This window comes from Seriola aureovittata, chromosome 22 (genome assembly GCF_021018895.1).
Source record: "Seriola aureovittata isolate HTS-2021-v1 ecotype China chromosome 22, ASM2101889v1, whole genome shotgun sequence".
Taxonomy (NCBI): domain Eukaryota; kingdom Metazoa; phylum Chordata; class Actinopteri; order Carangiformes; family Carangidae; genus Seriola; species Seriola aureovittata.
The window spans coordinates 11,216,351-11,241,608 of NC_079385.1; the positions used below are offsets into that span (position 1 = coordinate 11,216,351).

The 25,258-nt window shown below is 40.9% G+C and overlaps 1 protein-coding gene across 3 annotated transcripts; it reads left to right on the plus strand.

The window, feature by feature from the left end:
- waslb (WASP like actin nucleation promoting factor b) lies at positions 1-25,084 on the plus strand. Of its 3 annotated transcripts, XM_056367776.1 has the most exons (12): positions 1-422; positions 7,592-7,726; positions 7,954-8,040; positions 9,307-9,403; positions 11,302-11,325; positions 16,235-16,421; positions 17,056-17,098; positions 18,956-19,109; positions 19,455-19,472; positions 20,289-20,836; positions 20,943-21,051; positions 22,237-25,084. In XM_056367776.1, the coding sequence occupies exons 1-12, from the start codon at positions 318-320 to the stop codon at positions 22,296-22,298; spliced, it is 1,569 nt and encodes a 522-aa protein (XP_056223751.1). In that variant the 5' UTR covers positions 1-317; the 3' UTR covers positions 22,299-25,084. The 3 variants fall into 3 exon arrangements, with proteins under 3 accessions (XP_056223751.1, XP_056223753.1, XP_056223752.1); XM_056367778.1 differs by lacking the exon at positions 11,302-11,325; XM_056367777.1 differs by lacking the exon at positions 19,455-19,472 and having other exon boundaries at positions 3-422.
- The last annotated feature ends 174 nt before the right edge of the window (positions 25,085-25,258 follow it).

A 25,258-nucleotide genomic window follows, 5' to 3' on the forward strand; every position in this document is an offset into this window, starting at 1 on the left:
CCTAACACTGCCATGTTGGATGGAACTGGCTCCGGGCTCTCTAGCGGCCGGACTTCCCAGGAAAGTTTTTACTGATTTACGTCTTCGCTCAGTCGCTGCAAATCTGACCTTATTTTAAAGAGGAGCGGGACATCGCACGGCATCCCTAAACAGTGTACATTGTTTGGCACACCGGTTTTGCAGAGCAACTGGATAAACTGAACCGGTGTGAGGGGTCGGGGGAAGGCCACGGATGACCGAGGGATTGTTTATGTATCTTTTTGGATCTCATATAACGAGTTAGAGTCGGTGCATACTTTATAAATTGATCACCAATAATGAGTGGACATCAGCCGCAGCGGCGGCAAATAAATGTCGGTTCGCTACTACTGACACCGCAGGAGAATGAATACCTTTTCAACCACCTTGGCAGGAAATGCATCGTAAGTTTTTTCCATCAAATTGTTGTGTGATAGGTGGCTAAGAAAAAAAAAAGCTAATACAGCTAACTTGCACCGTGTTTCCTGTCCTGAGAGGGGAGATAAAGCTAGCTAAGAGGTGTAACGGCGTGTTTGTGGCCTACACTTTTATGTTGTGATTTTGGAGGTAACGTGTATGTTTTCCCAGGGAAACACTTGAGTCTTCCAACTGAAGAGGTTGGTTTGTTTTGACAGCCGAGGCGACGAGGGAGGGCTGGGAGCTAGCGACTGTCTTTAAAGTCCCGTTTGGGACGGTGACATTTGGGCAACAGCAAGTTTTACTCCAGCCCCAGGCCTCCGCTGGTACGCCTCTAACTTAAAGCTTGACACACCTGAAATCACCCAGGAAATCCTGAAATTCCTCTGTCACCTGGCCTAACCACATTGAGCCCAGTGAGGGCAGAGTGGAGTTAATGATCGGGCTTTGGATGCTGTTAAATCCATCAACGGAAAGCAGGGCAAAACAATGATTTTTGCACTGGCATTACATAACGTAGCTGAACCTTGGTTGTTTTCGGGAAGTGTGTCCACCGAGAAGAATGTGCCGACCAGACTTGGCTGAGGGCAGAGCTGACTAGCTAAAAGTCCTCCTAATGCGAGACCTGCCAGTCACATAAGCTGACGAGAGAGCAGTGGGAGTAGCCTGCTGTACCAGTGCGACTGCAGTCAGGATCAGTAGGGCAATGTCACGACTCAATATTGTGAGATAGTCCGATATTACGTAACACGTTTAGCATTCAGCTGACTCATTTTTACGTCCTCCTTGTGCACTATGTAGCTAACTCCATACCCATCAGATTATAGTGACATTTTAAGTGATGCGTTTTGCAGCTGCAGCAACACTAGTAGACTTAAAAAGCTAATCCTCGTGTCTTCAGTGTTTGATTTTCCTTTATTATGATCTGACAGGACAGGTTTTTCCCTCTTCCTTAAAAATCAAGCATCCCCACTGGCTAGCACATCTTAATATTCATCAGTCATATAAACCATTTCAGAAACTGATACTAAAAAACTCATCAGACCACTTAATGTTTACTATTACTAGCATTTAGCTAGTGGTTAGTAGTTTCACACCAAAGACCTAAACAGTCCATTCAAGTGCAGAGTGAAACCTATATAGACTTAATATAATGATGCTCATGCACATGTATACTCAGGTGGGTGCTATGGCATAAGTGGCTACCTCTGATAAGTTGTTTTGAGTTGTTTTGAGCCAGCAGACGTAGAACGATCGTGACCCTCAGTCTCACTTTATGAAAGCTGTAAGGCAGTAATGTACTTTAAACTCTTTCACTGTAAAGTTGGGTCCTCTCAGCAGTACAGGTTGTTGCTAAATCATGTGTGTAACACAACCTTTGGACAGTAGCAAGCTTCTCAGAAAAAGGAAAAAAAAAAAATCCATTCATGTTTCTTTTTAGCAACGAGATTTTCCTGTCTGATTTTGAAATTGGATAATTTTTCTGACCATGTTTGCTTGGTAGCTTTGCCCTCCTGTCTTGCAAATGTCATACAGTGATATGAGTTGGAAAGAATGTCACGCCTTCACCTGTTATTGATTGCCTTTACAGATAAGATGTGTTTAAAAGTTAAGGTGTGTCATGTTTTGGCTGTAACTTAATTGAATTTGCTCTATAGATATGGGTCAGTGCACGTGAGACAAAGGTATCTGCATTGCTGTTTTATAGGGTAAACTTTGATGGAGCCTGTTCTCAGATTACTTCCCCATTGTAATCATAGCTTCCTGTAATTGTGTATAGTAAAGGTGCTGTGCTTGAGAGACAGAAATGGCTCTTCCTCTTTCTCTGTCAGTAGAGCTCACTGCAGTGAACAGGTTATGCTCTTGGTTTGGGGAGGTACCTGTGTGTCCATGTTTGCTCCGGGAAGGCCACATTTCCTGTCCCATGACACAGTATGTCAGGCCTGTGTGTGTGTGTGTGTGTGTGTGTGTGTGTGTGTGTGTGTGTGTGTGTGTGTGTGTGTGTGTGTTGTGTGTGTGTGTGTGTGTGTGTGTGTGTGTGTGAAGTCACATGGTGAGATGTACTGCCTCCACCTTAAACATGAGCACACAGGTTTCTGAGGCGTGTCTTCCTACACCTCTGTAACCTGTTTAAACATCCAATGACGATGTTCTTCTGGCATCTTGGCAATTGTGTCACTTGACATGTGACAGAGACGAGGAATCAGGAACATTCCTAACAGTCCGACGCTCATGTGTGTGTCCGTACACGTCTTTGCATGCAGATTGAGTTTTAGGAGAGATCGTGTGTGTGTGTGTGTGTGTGTGTGTGTGTGTGTGTGTGTGTGTGTGTGTGAGTGTGTGTGAGAGAGAGAGAGAGTGGGGGAAAGGGAGAGTGGAAGAGACAGACATTGTGTGTCTTCCCGACCAATCTAATTAGAATGCCCATCAGTGATTTAGTGGCTGACTGAGTGATTGTGTGTTATGTAATGTACTTATTATGCAGAAAATGTAAGAATCATGGAGTCACCTTTACTTTGTTTCTTTGGACTGTCGTCTTTTTAGATGCACCGCCCTTAGCTGACTCTGTGCAACTGAAGTCGACTTGATTTATTCTAGCTGTAAAGGCCTGTTGTATATTGACTAATTCTTGGAAAGTAGCAGAGCTCTCTTCGCCTTTTCTGTGTGTTTTTAGTGGCTATCTTTGTTGCCCGTGACTTGGAGTGCTCCAAAAGCTGTTATACCACCTGTAAAAACTGGCAAGTGTTCATTAGATCATTAATAGATAAACTGATTGTTCTATCGCTGCCACTAATTTGTGGCTGTGGATTTTAACAGCTTCTGTGAGCATGTAAACAGTAGAATTTTTCCAGTGTTTTTCCTGTGTGGCCAGTCGTTTCACTTTGCAGCAGAGAGGTGCACATAATACAGATGCAGGACACACATAGCTTGGGAATAACACACAGGTATTTCACCCTGAATTCTGTAACTCAGTATCATGCTCTCATTCATATGCACAGAGAACAAGAGACACAATACATTTACGTACACAGTGGTCCTCACTCAGTGGTTTTACTCATTGGTATTCCTTGTGCTGTTTTCACCATCAGCGACACTGTCTGACTGGGCAAAAGGTGGAAGGGGTCCAATTCACACTGTGTGTGTGTGTGTTAGTGTGTGTGTGTGTGTGTGTGTGTGTGTGTGTGTGTGTGTGTGTGTGTGTGTGCAGACTGCCTGATCAGCAGTCCTGTCCTACAGGAAGTCCCGTGGTCGGCCTCCTCCGGTGATTTGTGCTGGAGAAGTGGAACATGACTCCTCTTTTCCTCCACTTCTCCCCTTTTCTAATTTTCTCTCCTTCCTCTGTTCTTTTTATAGTTTCACCTTACCTCCCTTATGTCATCTGTCATTCTGTTCTTGTGTTCCTTCAGCTTATCTTTAGGCCTCTTTTGCTGCTCGTCCTTTGCTTCTTTTTTCTTACTGTACATCACTTCCCTCCTTTCTTCCACCTCCTTTTCTCCCACTTCTTTCCTACACTGCCTTTCTGCGTCATCCACTTATCCCGTCTTCTGTTTCTTCCCACTCTTTCACCACTCCACTCACCTCCTCTCCAGCAGATCTTGTGAAGAGGTGTAATGGTGCCTAATTTGTGCCAGGATTGAACAGCTTGACCAAATGGTTGATGCACGACATTCAAATAAATAAAAAAAGAACACAGGCCTAATTTTTTGTCTTGCTTTCACAAACTGTTGAGTGGGAACATATATTTCTATTTTTTCTGTGCTGTATTTCTCATATACAAGAGTATTACATATGCAAACATGAGAAAAATATTTTTTCTAGAGGAAGAATTGTGAACAGTTTGTGTTTTTTGTGTCACCAGCACAAATAGCAGTTCCTTCTTTCTGTCCAGCTGAACTGTTTGTGACTGTGCAGTGTGTGTCCTGGCCAGATGACTGCATCATCACTGTAGCCCTGGTCAGTACAGATGTAGAAACTGACCGTGTTAGAGAGCAAGTGCATAAGAGACGAACGTGTGTGTATGTGTGTGTAGAGCTAGCGTTTTTTGTCGGGTATTGATGACGCCATTGACTGAGCTCCAGTTCCTGCAGCCTTTGGCCCTGTCAGGGAAAATCAGCCCTCCATGGGCAGATAAAACCCCAGGGCCTCAGAGCCTGGACACTGCTACATTCTGCTGTTACAGAGAAACTCTGTCATAAAGTGGTTTCATATCATGAATCATAAATTCATGTTATTCTTTCTATCTTGGGTATTTGTGATCTAAATCCAAACAATCAAAAGCTGCCACGCTGCCAAGAGACCCAGTGTTTGTATAAATATGAATAAAAATATCTTGTACATACAGTGCTGAAAGACAAACTGCCTCTCTGAGGACACACTTTTAACGTCTGTTAATACTGTAACGATGTAGTGGGGACAGGGCTGTGCAATCGAAATCCGTACCGTAATGATGATAAACGCTGTGGGAGACCACACTGAGATGTTCTGCAGTGTCATTCATGTTGCGAGTTTACAAACTGACTTCGAAACCATCACTGTGATGTAACTGTTCCTCTGCAAGTGCACATGTGGTCCTGTTATCTCACTTAGGCTGTGTTACGTGCAGATTAATGTTAGTCATTCAGCGGGGCTACATTAGCCATGACAACAACTAGCCTTCCAGCTGTTCTCCCCAAGGCTGTGTTACCAATTTAGCTAAACTTAACTTCCTATATGAATCAGTGAGAACGCATGGCTTTTTTGCTCTAGTGAAAAGATGTGTGACTGCTTATGCTTTGTGTTCCAAGGGAGTAGTATAGATGTAGGGTTAATGATCGCCATAACTTTTCCCTAAAAGCCTCATCTGTCAGATGAGAATAAATCATTGCTTTAAGTGGCTTTGCAAGTAAACCAAACCTTGAATTGTACAATAGCCTCTTATTTTGGTGCAGTTTTCATGGCTTTCCCTGCATTTAGTGTGCAGCAGTGGCTGTATGTCTTAAAAACAAGACCATTTCACCCGGGGATTACCTGCAAAGAAAGCATAGCGTCAGTGTTTGGAACGACCCCTGGGGGGGGGGGTCAGTTCCTGGGAATCAGAACCTTTCTAGGAACTTTTGCAGGATCTCAGGAACTTTACCTGCATTTTGACCACAGGAATTTAGTTTCAGTTTTGGTTCCTTGCTCATAGTTCCATCACCAAGAAAGCACCTGCTTAGTAAATTCAGATGGTACAGATGTTTAACAAACACAATCCTTGAGGCTGCCAGTCATGTGGACGAGTCAGTCATACTGCAAACACTGGTTGTTGCTAGTATCAATATTATGATTATTTTGACAGGAATTTCTCCTAGTGTCCAACTTTACTGTAGCTGACACAAGAAACAAGCAAGCAGAAACATAACCATGCAAGAACTCTGTGGTATGCAAACATTTCCTGGGACTGCTATGTTGAAAAGGTATTAAAAATCACCAGGCATTTCCCCTGTTGATGCTCTTGCTTTCATCTGTGTGGTAATGACTGTGAGCCAGGACCCCTCGCGGTGAGAAAACCCCCCGGACCAGCATGTAAAACCTGTGGGAGTCTGATCTGGTCTTATGATCATAGATGTGCTACAGGTGTGTTCTTAGTGTGTATATTTAATCTCAGACTAACAGCCCGTGCCTGTGACCCCGCTGCTTCATGTCATCGGTGATGTCATCAAAGGTGATATGGGAGTTGATCAAAAGAAGACTTGGATTAATTTCTGTCTTTATGTTCTGGTTTTATTTTCATGTAAGTTTCAGTGACTTGGTGTCTGCTTGAAATATTGGTTCACAGCATGGAAGATGCTGCACAAGCCAAGTGCTGAGATGTCTATAATACTTGATTTTACCATGTGTGTGTGTGTGTGTGAGTGAAAATGTGGGCTCAGTCTTAATATAGCATGGATCCTTAAGGGATTTCAGACTTCAAGAGATTCTCAAATGCTTGCAGTGTCCTTAATACACAAGCAGAGTGACCTCAGCTTCCAGCCACAGTTGAGGGTAGTGTGTGTCCTTGTTGACTTCCTGGACATTATTTAAAGTGCACACTTACTGTCAACTGCTTCGGTGTTCTTACAGTGATGCAGTATGAGGACAAAATCAATTCAGGTTTATGTCGGTGACATATTTCATCTACCTCCCTCTGCTCTGATTCAGTGTAGAGGAAGTGTCTCTTCTCATAGTTTATCTGCTGCGTGTCAGGCATTTGGCAGTGATGGACTCCTTTCTGACAACTGCAGGACAGCGTGACTTGACCCCACCCCCACCCCACAGAGTCACTGTCACTCTGTCAACCAATCAGTCTGTGGTTATTGTGGTCATTATATTTTCATGCTGCCCTTGAAATGGTGGAAGATAATTTCGATTAATTTAAGCAGCTGCACAGTGAAGTTTTTATTTAAAGTATTAATACAAAGTTAATTTGCTGATGTCAGACTTATGCCTCTGTCATGTTGTTTATACTAAAGAAACTTTGTGATACTTAAATGATTATGGTAGGCTTGTTATTAGCCTGAATTGTCACCTGTCTGTCAGCATAACCAGACGCTGTGATGTTGATACTGGCTGCAGTAAAAACACCTGCTGTGTCTCTGGCAGCTATCATTCATCCATTAAAGGTTTTAGGGGAAATTTTTCTCGTGGAAAATATTGTGAAAGGTTTATTTTAGTTTTAGACTGATGTTGAGACCTGTGTGTTAAAGTTGACTGTGAATACAGTACAATACTACAATACTACATTGTGAATCTTTATGCCATGTTTCAGTTGTTCCACAGATTTGCTTTGAGACACAAGTGTGGATGAGTCAAGGACGTTAAATGTTCTGCATTTAGTTTCGGACTCATACCTGAACTTATATCTGTTAATTTGTTGATATAATATCAACAACACTATTTGGAAAGAAACCTTGAAACCATAATTTCCTCTGACTCACTCTAATTTGTAATAAGTTTTTTATAGTAAGCAAGCTGTTTATATACTGTATATATATATATATATATATATTATTTATTTTATTCTCTTCCTATGGTGTGTAGCTTTAAAACCCCTGTGAGATACATTTACTTGGCTGGGGGAAAACACTGTTTATGTGCTGTCCATCAAGCAGGATGAATTTGCAGCAGGATGACTCTCTCTCCCTCTCCCTCCCTCCAGACATTGTCTTCAGCAGTGGTCCAGGTGTTCACAGCAGATAGGAACTCCAGCTGGAGCAAGAGATGCTGCGGGGTGGCCTGTCTGGTCAAAGACAACCCCAATCGATCCTACTTCATCAGGGTCTTTGACATCAGGGTGAGTGAATACACGGCAAACGGCGAATCTGCACACTGATGATTACATCTGTGGTTTATCGCTACAGTAGTTGACACTGGCACAAGACCAGATGACTGTACTCGCCCAAATGAATGTCAACGGTGGTGTATCACCGTCCGTTCATTAAAGGCCTGTAGCATTTACTGTTGTATTTGCTATTGTGTAATCTATTTATTCTGGATTTAACATTGTGTGTTTTTCTACAGGACGGTAAGATGATGTTTGAACAGGAGCTGTACAACAACTTCAGCATCTATTTCCCCAAACCCTACTTCATCACATTTGCTGGAGATGTGAGTTACTCTCTCTATTTCACATTTCACATTTTTATTTATTTATTTTTAGCAGCTGCGACAGCGCGGCAGGTATTGTTTTCACCTTCTGAGCCTGTGTAGCAGGAACTACCACAGGAGCAGTTTTGAGTGTTAGGCAGCTGGTTATATTTCTGTGGACAGATTTTGCCACTGTGATAGTCACTACTGTGCAAGATGCAAACACAAAACTTTACAGGCGTGTAGTTGAGATTGTAATGAAGGACGAGTTAGAAGATGGCTGTGGTCGTCAACTTGTTAATGGTCTGATCCCCTGCGAGATGGTCTCTAGTACTTTTAATTTGTTAATTTATATCTATTCATGGAAAAGCCTCAGCCCCAATTTCTGCTCCTCATACATCATGTTTTTTTATTATCACATTTGAGTCACAGTAAAAAAAACACTGTTTTTTAAAGACTTTTCAAGTCTCCTCTGTCCTACAAGTGCAAATATATTCTCTTCACCTGTGTGCTGTAAAGTAAATTTTTAACCTGTTTCACAGGGTTCTGACTCTATTCCTTTGCTCAAACAAAGAGTTCCTGTCGGTCCTATTATCAACATGACACACCTGCTCTGACACATGCATAATTGGTCTAGCAGGTCCAAATTTTGTTCTCAGGAAACAATAAGTGGAAATGGAGGACATTTTCCACAAAATTTCAGTTCTTTTAAAAGATTAATCAGAACCAGTTCTTAATGCCCGACCAAAGTAAAAAATTGTTATTTTTCAACATGATTCTCCTCAACAAAAGATACATGCTCAAGTTTTAGTCTCTTAAGTTATTTTCCTCATTAAAGATTCAATCCAGAAATTGATTTCCCATCATGTAAATCAACATTTTTTTCATATCTAAAACACTTCATGTGACAAGACCCCTTTATTTGTTGAGCAAACACCTTAGCTAGTGGGTACAGTGGCTCACACTCCAGCAGACCAAGAGGTATGTGGAACCGCTGACTGTGTTGATAAGGCTGCGACTGTTCGCTGGAAATAGGTTTGGAAATTCAGTCATGGAAATTTAATAGTGAGGTGGGTTGCTGGCACTTCACAAGAAATAAAATGACTTTACAAATGCATTTGTGTTGATTTTTTTTTTTTTTTTTTTTTTTTTTACAACTTTCTGCCATGTTGTGTGTGTGTGTGTGTGTGTGTGTGTGTGTGTGTGTGTGTGTGTGTGTGTGTGTGTGTGTGTGTGTGTGTGTGTGTGTGTGTGTGTGTGTGTGTGTGTGTGTGTGTGTGTTCGCAGACATGCCAAGTGGGTTTGAATTTTGCCAGTGAGGAGGAGACCAAGCGTTTCCACAGCCATGTGTCAGAGCTACTGGGGAAAAGACAGAGGAAAACTGGTAACAACTTACAGCTGCTGCCGACTTACCTACACACCTACCTGCTGTCCTAACACGACTTTTTTTTTTAAATGACACGTTTGGTAAATTTTTATCTAGTGTTCAGAATAATAAATTAAGCCTAAACATGCCTCTGCAGTGAATGTGACTTTATAAGGTGCAGTAAGAGGTTTTGGCTTGAACCTATCCAACTGGTGTGAGCACAAGATCAAACTAATTGCTAAACATGTCATTTTTACAGAACTAGGCAAAAGATCAAAATTTGAATAGATGAAGAAAATTTATTTAGAGGCACAGGATTAATATATTCCATCTGGTGTGTGAGATGAACTTTGGGCATGACTTTAAAATGTATTTATAGCCTTTTGCCTGGTACTGATGACTATTCGCTTTTCTTCTCCTGATCTGCTGCAATCTCTTCACACTTCTTAAAGCTGTTGGTAACACCACTTCCAAACCTGTCAGTCTGCAAACCCTCCTTCAGCTTCAGCAGTTCAGGTGCTCATGTGTAAATGTACATGATCAGAAGTCTGGCCTACTATGACGCAAGCCAAGCGTTCACTATTCAAAGTCATTTTAACAAAAGTCTCCCAAATGTATCTTTTTCAAATAGATTTTAACTGCGCATTTGGCATCGAAACTACATTTTTAGTGCTTCACACACACACACACACACACACACACACACACACACTACAGTCAGGGAAGGGATATTTTTTCCTCCATTTATAATAAGAGACACCACCAGATCAAATTTTAAGCAAATCATGGAAGGCATGCATCACAACACAGCACTTGCATTTTTGAAAAATTATGTCGAGTGGCCCAAGGGGGGCACTACAGTTTCAGGTTGAAATTAGCAAATGAATGATTTTGCTGAGCGAGAGACTTCCTCCCTCATGGGCACAACGTTTCTAGAGTTGACTTGTAATGAATTGAAAATGATGATTATATGTGAGAAGACATTTATAACCACTTACACCTAACAGATGTTTTTATAAATAAAATAAAATATGTGAATAGAATGCAAAACATGTATTTTTTGTTTAAATCTAAATTGAGCTCTTAGGATTCGCATGGTTTTCATCCAGCACCAGCAATTAGACTTTGACACTGCAAAACTTAATGGAAATGTTACAAGGTTTTTGTTCTGGACCAAAGCTTCTATCTTATCTCTCTATCTAAGGAAATGAGCTGTGAATGTTTGTGTTCATCTGACCAGACTCAGGATGCAATTGAGAACACATTGTTTATGCAAAGCCACACAGATGCATTCTTAAACTTATTATTGGCATCCAGGCCTTAACTTTTATCATCACTTGCTTGTTAAGACCGTCCGTCTTCCTTCTTCCCCCTCTGCGGGTCATTTCCTGACCTTTCAAAGGGATCGGTCGCTTTCATCTTTTCCCCCTTCAGCCCTTTGCATTGGTTCCCTAATGTTATCTACAAGGTTTCTTCTGTTTGACCTTCAATGGGCAACTCAAGCCATCAGTATTTTTGAAGTTCTGTGTGTGTGTGTGTTTGTGTGTGTGCGTGCGTGCGTGCGTGCCATTAATGTCTTAGTGCTGTATATGACAGAAAGAGATGCGTATTGTGCTCGTGACAGTTTTGTCAGAGTCTTTTGCACAATAGAATTGATATATGGATATAATGTTAGCCGTCATGTGTGAATGAATGAAAAGTATGTCTGATTTACACTCCCTGAACACACTAACAGAACAATTTGCTTGGCATCTTTTCCAAATAACTTTCCAATCCCGCCGAGCCCTGCTCTTAAAAACCAATAAACTCTCTTCTCTTTGTGCATCTGCACTCTCACACACATTCGCTTCTCACTAACCCAACCCACTACTCAGCACAGGATTGTAATGGTTTCATTTTTGTCTGTGTGTTCACAGAGAAGAGACGCGACCCTCTAAATGGTATGTTTTTCCACTATTTCCTGACCATAAGTTCAGAAACTCACAGTGGGAGAAGTGTAAAACCAGTGTCAGATGAGGAAACATTTGTGTCACTGTGTTTGGTATGTCATATGGGTGGAGTTTCGGGATCATTCAGATTTTTGTGTCTCTTGGCCACAACTCAAGCCTGTTTTTTGTTTTTTTTTCTCCCCCCATTATTGTGGTAGCTATGCAGCATACATAGCATTTCATTCTCTGTGTAGGAAATACCAGTAACCTGGCATCCATGAAGAGTAAATAAAACACCAAAAAGAAACTAAATAAAGACCAGATAAACTCAAACTGTTGGAAAAGTGAAAAAACACTTGATTCATGAGTGCACGGTTGATGAACACAATTGTTCCACAATGCAGTGCACAAAGGAAACGAAGGAGCTGCTCATAGCTGGGAAAACGCATTGTGGAAGGTGGTGAATCAGCTCCAGGAACAGCTTCCGTTCACAGTTGTAGATTCATTGATATGCATCTGTACACAATATTTCCTGTTCACACAACATGCTAATGCCAATGATAAGTGGTATGTAGTATGCAGGTACTAGGGCGTTTGGAATTGGGACACAGCTATCATCTGTTCTGCCTCCTTTCCTACATCTTACTTTACTGCAGTGCAAAACAACAGGTTGTCCAGTTGCAGACACAAGTAAGTTTCATATAGATATTGCCTACAAATCCACCAAATGGTTTTCTGATTTCTGATGTTTATGATTCTGACCCACAGTCAAATCAACATAAATGGAAAACTGTAGGAATCCAGAGGAAAAGAAAGCACATGATCATAATATCATGGCAATGTTGTTATATGCAGAATAACATAATATTATAATGCCCTGTAGTGGAGTTTTTATCTATGAGTAGCATGCCCTTCATGACCTCAGCCTGCTACTCAATATGGACGGATGACTAAAGAGATGGAATTCAATTGCAGATATGCACAAATTGTTTTTTTTTTTTTTGGACATATGGTTCATGAACAACAGGAACAGTTGGAGCAGGAGATGAACCAGTTTTTGATGGACTCGCAGTATGATTTGACCAAGCTGGCTTATTAATATTTGTGTGTGTGCGTGTGTGCGTGTGCGTATGCAGCCATGCAGAGGTCTTAACTACACAAGATGACACATTCAAGCATTTAGCTGATGCTCATATTCAGAGCAGCTTAACAGTACTGGGCCTGAGGATGTGTTGCTTTGGTCACATCAGATGCCACATACGGTCATACATACATGATGTCCCTAAACCGTCATGTAACTCGGAGCTATTTTGAGCTGATGGTTGAAGACTCAGATCTTCACTTCTGCCAAGGAGGTTATGTTTTCCTCCGTGTCTGTTTGTTTGTTCGTCAGCAGGATTACGCATAAAGTACTTATGCGATTTACACCAAAGTTGGTGGAGGGATTGGGCATGGGCCAGAGAAGAACCCATTAAATTTTGACGCCAATCCGTTGAAAGGGGCGGATCCAGGATTTTTTTTTTTTTTTTTTTTTTATCACAACATTGTGAGATTTTTCAGAAAGTGATACATGGAACTTGATGTAAAAAATGAGACATATTCATGGGATCTATTGAGATCTATGAGTTTGCACAGTTGGGTGCGGATCCGGATAATAATTCAGATCAAATGCTTGGCCTTGGTGGAGGTATGCGCTCTACTGAGTTTCATTCTAGTTGACTCTGCGGTGGTATTTGCAGCTTTTGTAAGATCACCAATCAGAGAGGAGAATTAAAAGGACAAGTATTACCTAAAAGCAACATGTTCCATGTATCGGTGCCCAGTCACGCTGTCATGCAGAAACGTTTGTACCGGTCTCTATCATGGATTTGTCATGCATGGTTTCAGTTTCTGAATAAGTGCATCTTGGTCTGTGAAATGGTTCAATTCCAAAGGAAGTCATCCTTGTCTTTGCGCAGGGATATTTTCTCTCCATTTCCATCTGTCTCCCTCTCACTTCCATTACTGCATCATCACTGTGTTACTGTCTGATCATCTCCAATCTTTCCTTCTGTTCTGCCCTTGTCTCCTGCTGCCCTTTCCAGCTCCCCCGCTCCTCATCATTTGTCCCTATTTGCCCCCTGCTCTTCATTTAATCTCTCTTAATTTCCCTCTTTCCTCTCTCTCTGTCTTGTCTGCCTCTATTGCGCTGCCTTTCTCACCCTTTCTCTCACCCTGCAGATTCATCATGTTTTAGAAACCCCTGAGATTAACGTGGGGATTATGCCATGGATGGGTTTTAATGGTTATGTAAAATCCAATGCTAAATCCAGAATAATTTGCTAGGATTAGATCCATTTGTGTGTTTTGCAGGGAATGGGTGGAGAAAGCAGTGGAGGTGGGTGGAGAAACGATCACGGCGAGCCAATCCGAGCACGATAATCTTAACAGTGCACCCTGCTGCGATGGAAAGCCAGGGGAATAGAAAATGATTGCAAAATATAAACAAAATATGCAGAGCTCGGATACAGCAAAGAAACGGAGGCTGGGAAAACAAGATACACAGAGGAGCACTGTTGTAGTAATGGAAGGAATGTAAGAGGAAGAGTAAACTTTGGCTGTTGGCAGGCTAAGTGTTGGCTGGCTCTTTTCCCTTCTGATGGCACTGCTGGATGTCTGCCTTCACAGCTCAGACAGCATGTGTGTCAGCTCCACCAGATGTCTGAGGAAGATATTAATTCAGTAAATACAGACCGTTGCGCGAAGTCCGTCAGAAGTTGGCTTGTTTTCTTTGATGGTGTCTTGGAAACCTTTGGGATCATCTTTGTATTCAGGTTTCAACGGAGAAGAAACCTTTTACCGAAGAAGACTGGAATTATTTCTGAAACAAGACAAGTGGATTTTGCTTTTTACCTGCTTACAAAGACAAGTTTAGGAGGAAGTTATCCTTTTTGGAAGCAGTCTTTCCCTGCTTCAGTGTATTAGAATTTCTACAGTATTTCTGCACATTTATATCTTGACTGAGACAGCAGACCTTCGACCGATCTGTCAGAACAAGACACTCTGCGTTGAAATCATTTTTATTTGAACCAAGATCTTCCTCCTCACTGTATTGCTCATGCACAGCCATCAGCTACAATGATGTTCTGCACCACCTTCCTCTCTGCTCCCTCTGAGGATCTTAACTGTGAGGGCGGTGGAGGAGGAACAGCCGGTGGAGGTTTGGGCCCAGGTAGCTGCCTGTCTTCCCTGCACTGCCTGGTTCTCCCTCAGGACGAACTGTACCCACCTCTGTCTGACCCGACCACTCGACTCTCGATTTGCCCCGAAGAGCAAGCCCGCAGCTTGGTCGGCAAAATGCTTCTCGATGTCAGTATGACCACCTGCGCGGCAAGACAGGAGGGTGGGTGTATTTGGGACAGGGTGAGAAGGCGGCGTAGTCGGTCAGCTTCACCTTCGCCCAGCGAAACTCCCAAAACTCCCTGTCGTGAGAGTTTCAAAGGTATGTGCTACAGATGAGGCACTGGTGGGAATGAAGATACAATGGTGACGCAGTTAATTTTAAAGACCACCATGAAAAATGTGGCTAATACATGAACCGGAAGGTAAATGGCACTGAGGTCAGGTGTAGACTCTGAAGTACCAGTATTTGTACTGTTGGTGGACATTTCCCGGTGTGCTGACCTCTTGTTGTTGATTTAACTCCCATACTGTTCGGCTGCATGTGTATTGTGGATTTGCTGTTAGTGTTGGTTCATTGTGATTGGTTGTGTGCAGTTCACGTTACCATGTTCGGTACACTGACATACAAACACCAAAAGTGTATTATTATAGTTAAAACTTTTTTGGTTTATTTATTTATTTATTTAATAAGGACAATGCAATTTAACATGGTTCTGAAACAAAGCATTGGACTGATGTGTTCTACAGAGTTTATACTTATGGCTAACTTTGAACTTTTGTCCCTTGTTGGACTTTTACATGTACAGTGTAATTAAAACAGTCAATTTTCACTATCATACAAGCACAACACACTACAGATATGAAAGTGGACAACAAGCAGTCGTAGTAGTAGTAGACAATTAACGATAGATACAACTGAATTCATATTCTGATTGTTAAGTATGTTCATCCCTCAGAGATGTTGTGGCACTTTGTCTTGTCTATTTTATGTTGTTAGGTTGGTATTTCATTGTTATCTCTGCCTGTCATGGCCGGGCCTGGTTGAAAAAAGGTTACATAAATAAAAGAATATCCATTTACATAGCTGACAGTTTGGATGATTGTTTCAGATATGTTCCATCTGCAAAAGTGAACTAGCTTTGGAACGAATGACAGTACAGGGTGTTTATCAGTTATAATGGATAGTAGGTCACTGAACTGACAGAACAAGTTCTACAGCAGATTTACAAACCTCCTCTTTGTCATCTCTGTCTGTTTTTGTGATATCATTTTGTAGTTTAGATTTTGGTCCTAACTAGTTCTGTCATTTTGTTGAAATGACATGAGTGGCAGTAATGAGATGACACTATAATCCCACATAGCCTGAGCCACTTTCACGACCTTACACCCAAATAAAATTCCTAGTTCTCTTTGAGCCAAACAAAGTCTGTAATGGCCATTAAATAATGGATTACATAACTGAAAGGACATTGCTGGCACTGAAAATCCCCATACTTGCATTTTCATATGCAGCCAGGATCATTTTCCTTGTTTTATGACTTGTTACTCACTCAACACTGAAGTGTTTTCACAATTATGCCAGTTTTTATCATTTGTTTCCCTTTCAATATAAAGCCGGTTAGTGTATTCAGTGTTTAAAAATACTCCTTTAGACGTGATGGAAAACCACACAACCCATTTTTGTGTCTGTTTTAATAAAGCTGCTGTCCTCTCTGTTATATAAACTGTAACTTAAGCATCGTCTCCATCACTTTTCCAGGTCCTTCGTTGCCCATGGCCACCGTCGACATCAAAAACCCGGAGATCAACAGTGTTCAGCGTTTCCATAACAACTCTCAGGTGAACAACATTGTGCACTCCTCCTTCCCCAAGAGGGAGAAAAAAGGGGGCAAGGGGAAGAGGAAGAGGTTGACCAAGGCGGACATCGGCACACCGAGCAACTTCCAGTGAGTTACAGGTGCTAGCGTGGTTGTGTTTGTCTCAGGTGGTGGATCATGAATTGTCATCTCATCTTGCCGACATCTTTACAATTTATTCAGGTGTAGATGAAAACCTTTTTCACCATTTCTCCCAAAAAAAGTCCATCCAGTTTTCACCAAATTTAGCAGAAGACATCTTTGAATGACCCTGTCTAACCTCTAGTTACTATACTAACACAGCGTCATGAATGTAGGTGTTTGAGTTTAATGTTGACATGTTTCCTGTATGACATTCTGGCCCAGACTCTGGCTTGTCCCTATATCCCTCTTGTCTATATAAGTGCTGGTGAATCTGGGGGAGATGTTAATCCAGGAATATGTGAAAGATTAATAATGCAGGAAAATATGTGCTGTGCTTTCAGGAATCATGTCTGTGGCAGCTTTCATAGTGTTTGTTACATACTGCAGGTCATCAGCGGGCTCTCTGGGTTAGAAACACAGGTGTTTTCTTAGTGTTTGCAGTAAACAGCTAATTGACTTCCATCTGTATGTCTCACCCTTTTTTTTTCTTTTTTTTCTTTTTTTTTTCAGAAATGCACTGTACTGTATTTCTTTTTTTTGATTTTTACATGCTCTCACATCCTCTCTTGTTTTCTCACAGGCACATTGGGCATGTAGGATGGGATCCAAACACAGGCTTTGATGTAAGCAGTAATTCACATTACCCTCATGTCAATGTGTGCTCTTGTTTGTATGCATGTCTGCTCATGTAGATATTCTTAAAACTTGGCCCATAAGCTTATCTGTTCGTCAGTCAGACGTCCCGCTTCCAGAGAGATTTTTCAAATTTAATACCAGCTCCAAAAACATTAAGCCGAGCTGCGTGGCCAAGTCGTCAGGAGCGTTACACAAGGAGATTTTGGAGGGAAGAGAACTAACCTGCATCTGCATAATCCATGGACTCATTCCCAAAAAGCATCATCAGTAATTATGTTGGATGCTGGGTATGAGATCATGCAGGTCAGAGGACTTGCTCGGTCTGTAAATGAAAAAGATAAAATTCAGATGATTTGGTTTCATAAGTTAATGCTTTCAAGGACTTAGATTGATTTGAATGGGTGACGTCAGTCGGACAAAGCTCGCTCACCTCTCAAATCCCCAGGCTTAAAGCTGAAGCTCAAATGACTGGATTCACATATGAGCAAGGGATATATTTTATAGTCTTAGCAGCTAAATTTGTCTCTTTTCTATTCTTATATCATATTTGAAGTGCTTTACTTTTACCTCAGATAAAGTAAAAAGCACTTTATCCACAGTAAAAGTAAAGCACTTCAAATAGGTCCCAACTTTAGAGAGATAATCAAACAATTTGGATTTGAACTGCTGGAGTCTGAACTTAAGGATCACTTTACCTGCAAACTGTTACATGATACACTTCATGACAGCAGTACAGCTAACCTCAAAACTAACCCACAAACAGGAAACGTGGACACAATTAATTTCTCTTTATTGTTTTTACTCACAACAAAACACAATGTGAAACCAGAAACAGCTGGAGGGGGAAGTGGCCAGATCTGTTCTAACTATTTAAATCCAGGTTAGTTAGAGGTATGTTTTTCCAGGGTGTAGTAGTGTCACCCCACACCACTAGGTGGTAGCATCACTGCTAATATCCTGGTCACATTTTCAGCTATTTTAAAGGGTAATGTGACTGTAAATGTCTTCACAAGGCAAAATGTAACATTAAAAATAAGAAATGATAATGAAACAGCTGATTATATTCCTAAGAGCCATTGTCAAACTGCTTTTTCAACCCTCCCTCTAATTCAAACTGAACTAACCTCAACTCTTAACATGTCAGTCGCTTAATGTGTTACTGAGCTGCAAAGCTCATAAATACAGATTAAGACTCTTAAGATCACATCACAGATCTTAACATATAGTTCCATGTGATTATGCATTGTATGTGTAGGAATGTGCTCACACATGAGTGGCAGGAAAGTCTCTGTTTACAGCCAGTGTGTTTTAGTAGTGGTGAGGAGGCTGATACTGTTTCAGTCCCAGGAACCCCATAACGATACAGTATCAGTTAATGAAGATGCTGCCACTTTCAACTACAGTTTAAATGTGACTGAGGAGAACTCTGTTATCTGTCCCTCATTTTTATTAAATGTGCTTGTATCTGTTCTCTTGTGGTTGAATACAATGAGCCCAAGTCACTGACAAGAAAGTAGGCCTGTCAGTATCCACAGTGATGGAACGCATTCGGTGATTAATACAATTTAAGTCTGTGTCTCTCAGTGATAGATAGAGAGATAGATAGATACTGTATTTATCCTCTAAGGGAAATTCATATAAAAAAATCAATGTGTCGCTGAGGATGAATTATTACAGTGTCTGTGCAACTATACGTGGCAGTTCCATTTCAAAGGTTAGGAATTTGACTATCACTGTGGTAACCTATAGGCTACTGACAGTGTAGCCATCTTCAGCAGTTTACATAAATCTATTTACCGAATGTCCGACTCTTCCTCTGTGTTTTTTTTTTTTTTTTTCTCCAGTTGAATAATTTGGACCCCGAGCTAAAGAACCTGTTTGACATGTGTGGCATCTCTGAGGCTCAGCTGAAGGACAAGGAGACCTCTAAGGTCATCTACGACTTCATTGAGAAGAAAGGAGGCGTAGAAGCTGTCAAAAACGAGCTGCGGAGACAAGGTATGGCAGGCTTGGAATACAGACTGTCCTCTCCCATTTTAAAAAATAAATAAATAAATCTTGTTTACTGATACAATAGCGAAAGTCAGGGAAGATTTTATTCTGTTTTCACTTTGATTCATGAAGGAGAGATGAGGAAAGGGAATTTCCTTAGTGCAGCTTAACAGTAAATGTTACTATAGTAGTTTATTTATAGGAGAGTTTTGGTTCCAGGATGTAGAAAATGTTCAGTCAGACTGTTTTGTTAAATCTATGCACATGTTTTTGCTGCACACTCACCTTGTGTTTTAATGGGTTGATTGTCAATTTAAGACAATCTAACTAGTGTGGTGATTTTATCCCCAGGTCCGCCCAGGTGGAGTGGTAGGTTTCTATGCATGAACCTGCTGTGACAGCTCATGACTGTGCATGCAGAGTTGGACTATATGACCTAAGAATTCAATTATAACGTGTGAGGCTTTTGCAGTTCCTGAAGTCAGTTTAGTGTTTGCTGTTTTACACTTGTTTGTACTTGAGATGGATGTGAAGCGTTTCTCTACCAAGCTGCTTCGTACTGTAGACAAATTCATGAAATTATTGTCATGCAGTGATTACTCTTCTGCTATGCAACTTCAGTTTTAGCCACACTTGTAAACTCCACTTGAACTGTAAACATTTTGCATGTGAACTGACACCTTTTTCACCAGCAGCCGAACTCGAGTGCTCGAGGTCCAGACTAGTTTTCAAGAATCAATAAGGGAAATCAAAAGGCATGTGTCAAAACAAAACTGCTGGTTCTTACAAATTCGGAATGGGTTTTGATTTCAACTTATTTTAACGTCTCTTTTTTGTTATGAGAAAAAGGTTGTTGACAGATATATTTCATTACACTTTTCCTTCACAAATTAACACCAGTTACATGGGAGAAGGCTGCCCCCTGTGGCTTAATGTTATAACTGCATGGCTTCATGCAAGCAAGAGTTGGGGAACTGACAAGCATTTTGGACAGATATGCTGTGAAATCCCTTGTGACCATCCACATCTTCCAGCTGTCTCTTTATGAAAGATAAAATATTAGTAAATATAAACTGGATGTTCTTACAGGCTGCAGTGTGAGCTCTGAATGAAGCACAGTGATTATTTATACTTTCTGTTCTAACTTTAAGTTTTTATTCTTTTTTTCTCTCTTTCTTTCCTCAGCTCCTCCACCCCCTCCATCCAGAGGTGGCCCTCCTCCCCCACCCCCACACCACAGCTCAGCCCCTCCTCCCCCTCCTCCTGCCCGGGGGCGAGGCGCCCCACCGCCTCCTCCCCCTTCCAGAGCTCCCGTCTCTGCACCCCCGCCTCCCCCTCCATCTCGGCCAGGCATGTCCGCTCCACCGCCTCCCCCTCCAAGCAGGGGCTTTCTCCCGCCTCCCCCTCCACCGGCTCACGCCTCAATCCCCGTGGCGCCTCCCCCGCCGCCTCCTCCCCCCTCATCCTCAACCCCATCCAGTACCGGAGGACCGCCTCCCCCACCTCCTCCTCCCCCGCCTCCTGGCCCTCCACCCCCTGCTCCTCCGCCGCCCATGGAGGCTAACGGAGGGGACAGCAGTCTGCCCTCACCCGGGGTCGGCAAATCGGCACTGCTGAGTCAGATCAGAGAAGGCACCCAGCTGAAGAAGGTAGAGCAGAAAGAGAGGCCAGTCTCTAGCACCGGAAGAGACGCACTTCTGGACCAAATCCGGCAAGGAATCCAACTTAAACCGGTCAGTATTCATTCATCACACACAGCTCACCTCTCAGTCAACTACGTATTAATCTGAACCGAACCCTGTGCTTTAACTCTGGCTGATGGCGCTGTCATTTTTACAGAGGGATGACAACACCGATTCATCTCCTTCCACTCCAGCCCCCTCGGCAGGCATCGTAGGGGCCCTGATGGAGGTGATGCAGAAAAGGAGCAAGGCTATTCACTCTTCAGGTACATACTTAAACGGACACATCCACCTTCTACTCAGCTAGCAAACTTTATAGTAGTGTATTTATTTTGAAGAAACACAATGTTTAATGTTTAAACCCCATCTACAGTGAACATCAGTCCTATATATAATATATATATCCAATATGTTTTTATGCTGTCATGTTCAGTAGCAAGCTGCAGGATTGTTTACATACTGTTTAGGGCTGCAACTAACAAATATTTTCTATATTGATTAGTTTGCCAATTATTCTCTGGAGTAACTTATGCAAAACATCAGAAAACAGTGAAAAATGCCGCCCATCTTGATGTCCTAGAGGTCAAGGTGAAATTATTAAATGTCTTTTTTTGTCCAACCAGTGGCCTGAGACCCCAAAATATTCAATGTACTATAATGTAACCAATGTAATTAGTAAAACTGGAACCATCAAATTGATATTGTAGGAACACTTATCATGGAACTTTTCCAGTGTACAATAAATGTATTAAACCTCCACAAAAACAAGAGCTAGATGTCATTAATAACCTCTAAACAAAGAAATAAGAGCATTTTCCTACTTGGAGACTCATTCAACTCGACATGATATAAAGGATTAATATTCATACTAATAAGGCTCCTAATTAGTGAAGCAGAGAGATGCAGCTTTGAGCGGATTTTGTAGTAGAGGTTTATTTCACAATACACATGCCTTGGTCTTGAATTACACTGTACAAAACCCTGCCTTAAAAAAATAGAGCAGTTGCAGCCTAACTCGGTGTGTCAGCTCGACATTAAAACTAAACCTTGCGTCATTTACTGTGTGTGTCAGATGACGCTTGGTTGCCAAAATATAAATTGGACTTTCACCACTTCCTCATCAGCCTTAAACAACCTTGTGATTCTGTTTTTCCATTTCAAGCCTCCTCTCTCAAGAGCATTGTAGGAAACGTTTCTCCCCCTGCTTGAGAGTAATTCTTAAAATGTGTTCAGAGAAGGGTCAAAGCGAGGGTTGACTCTCTAACCCTAACAGACAAAAGTTCAAAAGTGACATTTATGTCACTGCTACCAAACACACAGAAATACTTGCATTTGTTTGAATGATCCTTTGAGAAATCATTTTGTGTATCTTATTATTTAATTGCCTTTTAAGAGCATCATTTCCAGATTTTTCAGTTGACTTCATGTGAACGTTTTCTTCTTTTCCACAGATGAGGATGATGACGATGAAGATGATGAGGACTTTGAAGATGATGATGAATGGGATGATTAGCGATTTATTTTTGTTTTGTTTTGTTTTTTTTTCTCCCCTTCCCACCACCTGGATGATTATGACACTAAAATTGTGCTTGTCTTTCTAAAAAGAAATTTTTAATTTCAAAATTATAAATGTAAATGTTCTATCAATTTGCTGTATATTTTTGTTGCCTTTATGCTTTTTTTTTTTATTAATCTGTGCAATACCTCATTTAATCTGTAAATGTTTGTCATTCTTATATCTTAGGTTGTTTCTTTATCTTGGTCATGTCTCTGTGTTCCTGTTGGCTCCATTTCTGTCTCTTGACAAGTAATATGTCTCATCTGTCATTTTAACTATGTTCTGCTTTTTTCATCTCTCTCTATCTTTTCCTCCTCCTCCTCCTCCTCCTCTTCCCACGGCCCTAACTCTTCTATGTTTATCACCTCCATCTGTCACTCAGCCTCCCATCACACATGTCCCCGTCGCTCTCCCATGTTCCCTGTCCCCCAGATTAACATGTGCAATTTCACATCGAGTTGTCTGTTAAACCTTAGAGTTGAATGTTTTTTTTTTTTTTTATTTTGGTCAGTGATTGAAGGGAGGGCTTATACAACAAGTTGCCACAAATCCTTCATCAATCATGTCATCATTGTTCATCAGGAGGAAAAAAAAAAAGAACTATTTTCATACCCTATTGCTCTGTAGTTTATTTTTACTTATTCAAATGATCCTAGTTTAGCACTCATATTTTCTTAAAACAAAGAAGAAAAAAAAGAAATGCTCTTTTTTGGAATATTTAGCTTCATTTGCTGTCGACTGTAAATTTGCTCCAGAGTTGAGTCTTGTTATATTTTTGCACAGATTGAAAGAGGAGACTCGCTGCATCAATACAGGACATTTTCAGGTCTGTATCATTATGGAACATGCATATGCTTTAAGTAATGAGGTAAAATACACTTCGACATTTTTAACCGTTAACACAACATACTACATACAATAAATGCATGGAGGTAGCCCACAGTGTTATGGCTGGCTATATGTTGTGAATTTTAGTTCTTTTCTTTTCTTTTTCACTGTCACACTACAGTTTAAGTTGAAATTTTGCTTTTTTTTTCTTGTTTTTTTTTTACAGTAGCAAGCAGAGTATTAATAAATGCCTGTTTGTTGGAATCAGGTCATTCATCATGTAAAACTTGAGGAATAAAGACATTTTAGTTTTACACACCTGATGCTTATAATGGGTCCATATGCTAAGTTACTGTACAGAAACAGCGAGACTAAAGTAGTGTTCTCCCTGTTATAGACACTAAGTGCTGACAGTATAGGGAAAAACATTAGATTCATGGCATTATTCAAACAAGTATCAATATTGTCTTGACTAACTAGTACATAACGAGGTGTAACATAGGAAATGCTTATATAAAAACTCAGACAGTGGTCAGTTTTTCCCTACAAAGAGGAAATAATCAGATGTGGGCATTTAATCCACCTACAGTTGGGTCTGAAAATATGAGACCACTTCCCCATTCACTTGAATGAGAAAGTAGTGGTAATAGTAGATCATATTTACCATATGCTTTGTTCAAACAGTGGTTACCCCACAAAGAAAAATACTAATGTTAGATCATTTCATGAGACGAAGGAAAGGACTAAAAAACATGAATGACAACTGCCCTGTGACTACAAATTGTCTGGCTCAAAACCGAGTACAAGTTAGAGAAACTAACGTATTTGTTGCTCTTATTTCAGCAGTTCCTTACATTATGGCCTGATGTACTCTAATGCACTATACTTTTGCGTTGCTTGCTAACCAACCAAAGTAGATGTGTAACTTTTGCGAAACAGTAGCGGCCACAAGTGACAGTTATACGGAAATGCTAAGAAATGTTTATCTAAAGTTTGCTAACATCATCCAGTATATGCTAACTGGTCATAGCAGACCAACAGGCTGTAGAAGAAAAACCTGTGTGAACTGAAATGAACAAGGGTGAGTTTTATTACTAATGAATTCAACTTTTCATTTGTAAGAGGAAGAATATGTTATTTCTTCTTTTAAAAGTTGTGTCGACTATTTGAATCCTTGCATTGAAGGTCAACACAGGCATGCTAGCCATATTGGCTCTATAGGAAGCTGTAGCTATCTTTTGCTAATGTTTGTTAGCTATGAATGAGTCATTCAACCAGACTAATGGTTGGTGTCCATTCTAGACCTGATAATCCAAGACTTTCTTTCCAAAAGCATTAGCATGAATTAGCACTACGGCAGGTTAAGATTTTTAATGTGACATTAATTCAAAGGGTTGTCCTTCGAATATCCTCAAACACATTTTGTAATAACACTACTATTATTGTCAAGGAAATTAGCTGCACACCACTCTGTTGCTAGACCTAAAAATTATACATGGAAAAAAACATGCTAACAAGCAGCATGCTCCTACTGCTAGCATATCTTTGGGTTATATTACAGCTAATATAGAAACTTATTTCCCACAGCGTGACTAAAATGAATTATACACTCTAATGTCTCCAAATTCCTTGGTGTTGTGTTTTGTTTTTTCTCTGGTTCCAGTTAGCAAATGCTTTCTCTTTACATTCTGTCTTTGAGAGACAAATTGCCACTTGTTTGATGTAAGAACTGACCTCTTTTGTCAAATATCAAGATACTTTTTGGGGGGGGGGAAACCTAGCCATGTTTTCGCTGATGTTAGCTTCTGTAGGTAACTCGGTTAATAAGATGTTATGGACGCCAAGCCTTATCAATGAGGCTGGACAAATAATGAACTCTGACATTGTACACTCCAATAAAAGGTTGATATTTACATACTTTGTTATTCAGGCTTCTTTTATCTGGGTACAGCTGACATATATTTGTGTTTAGTGATCTAATGCTTTATACTCACAGACTCTGTTGCACTTGTGTGTAGCAGAGCACAATCATCTCTGTCAGGCATGTAATATGAGTATTTGCATCTGTGTGTGTGTGTGTGTGTGTG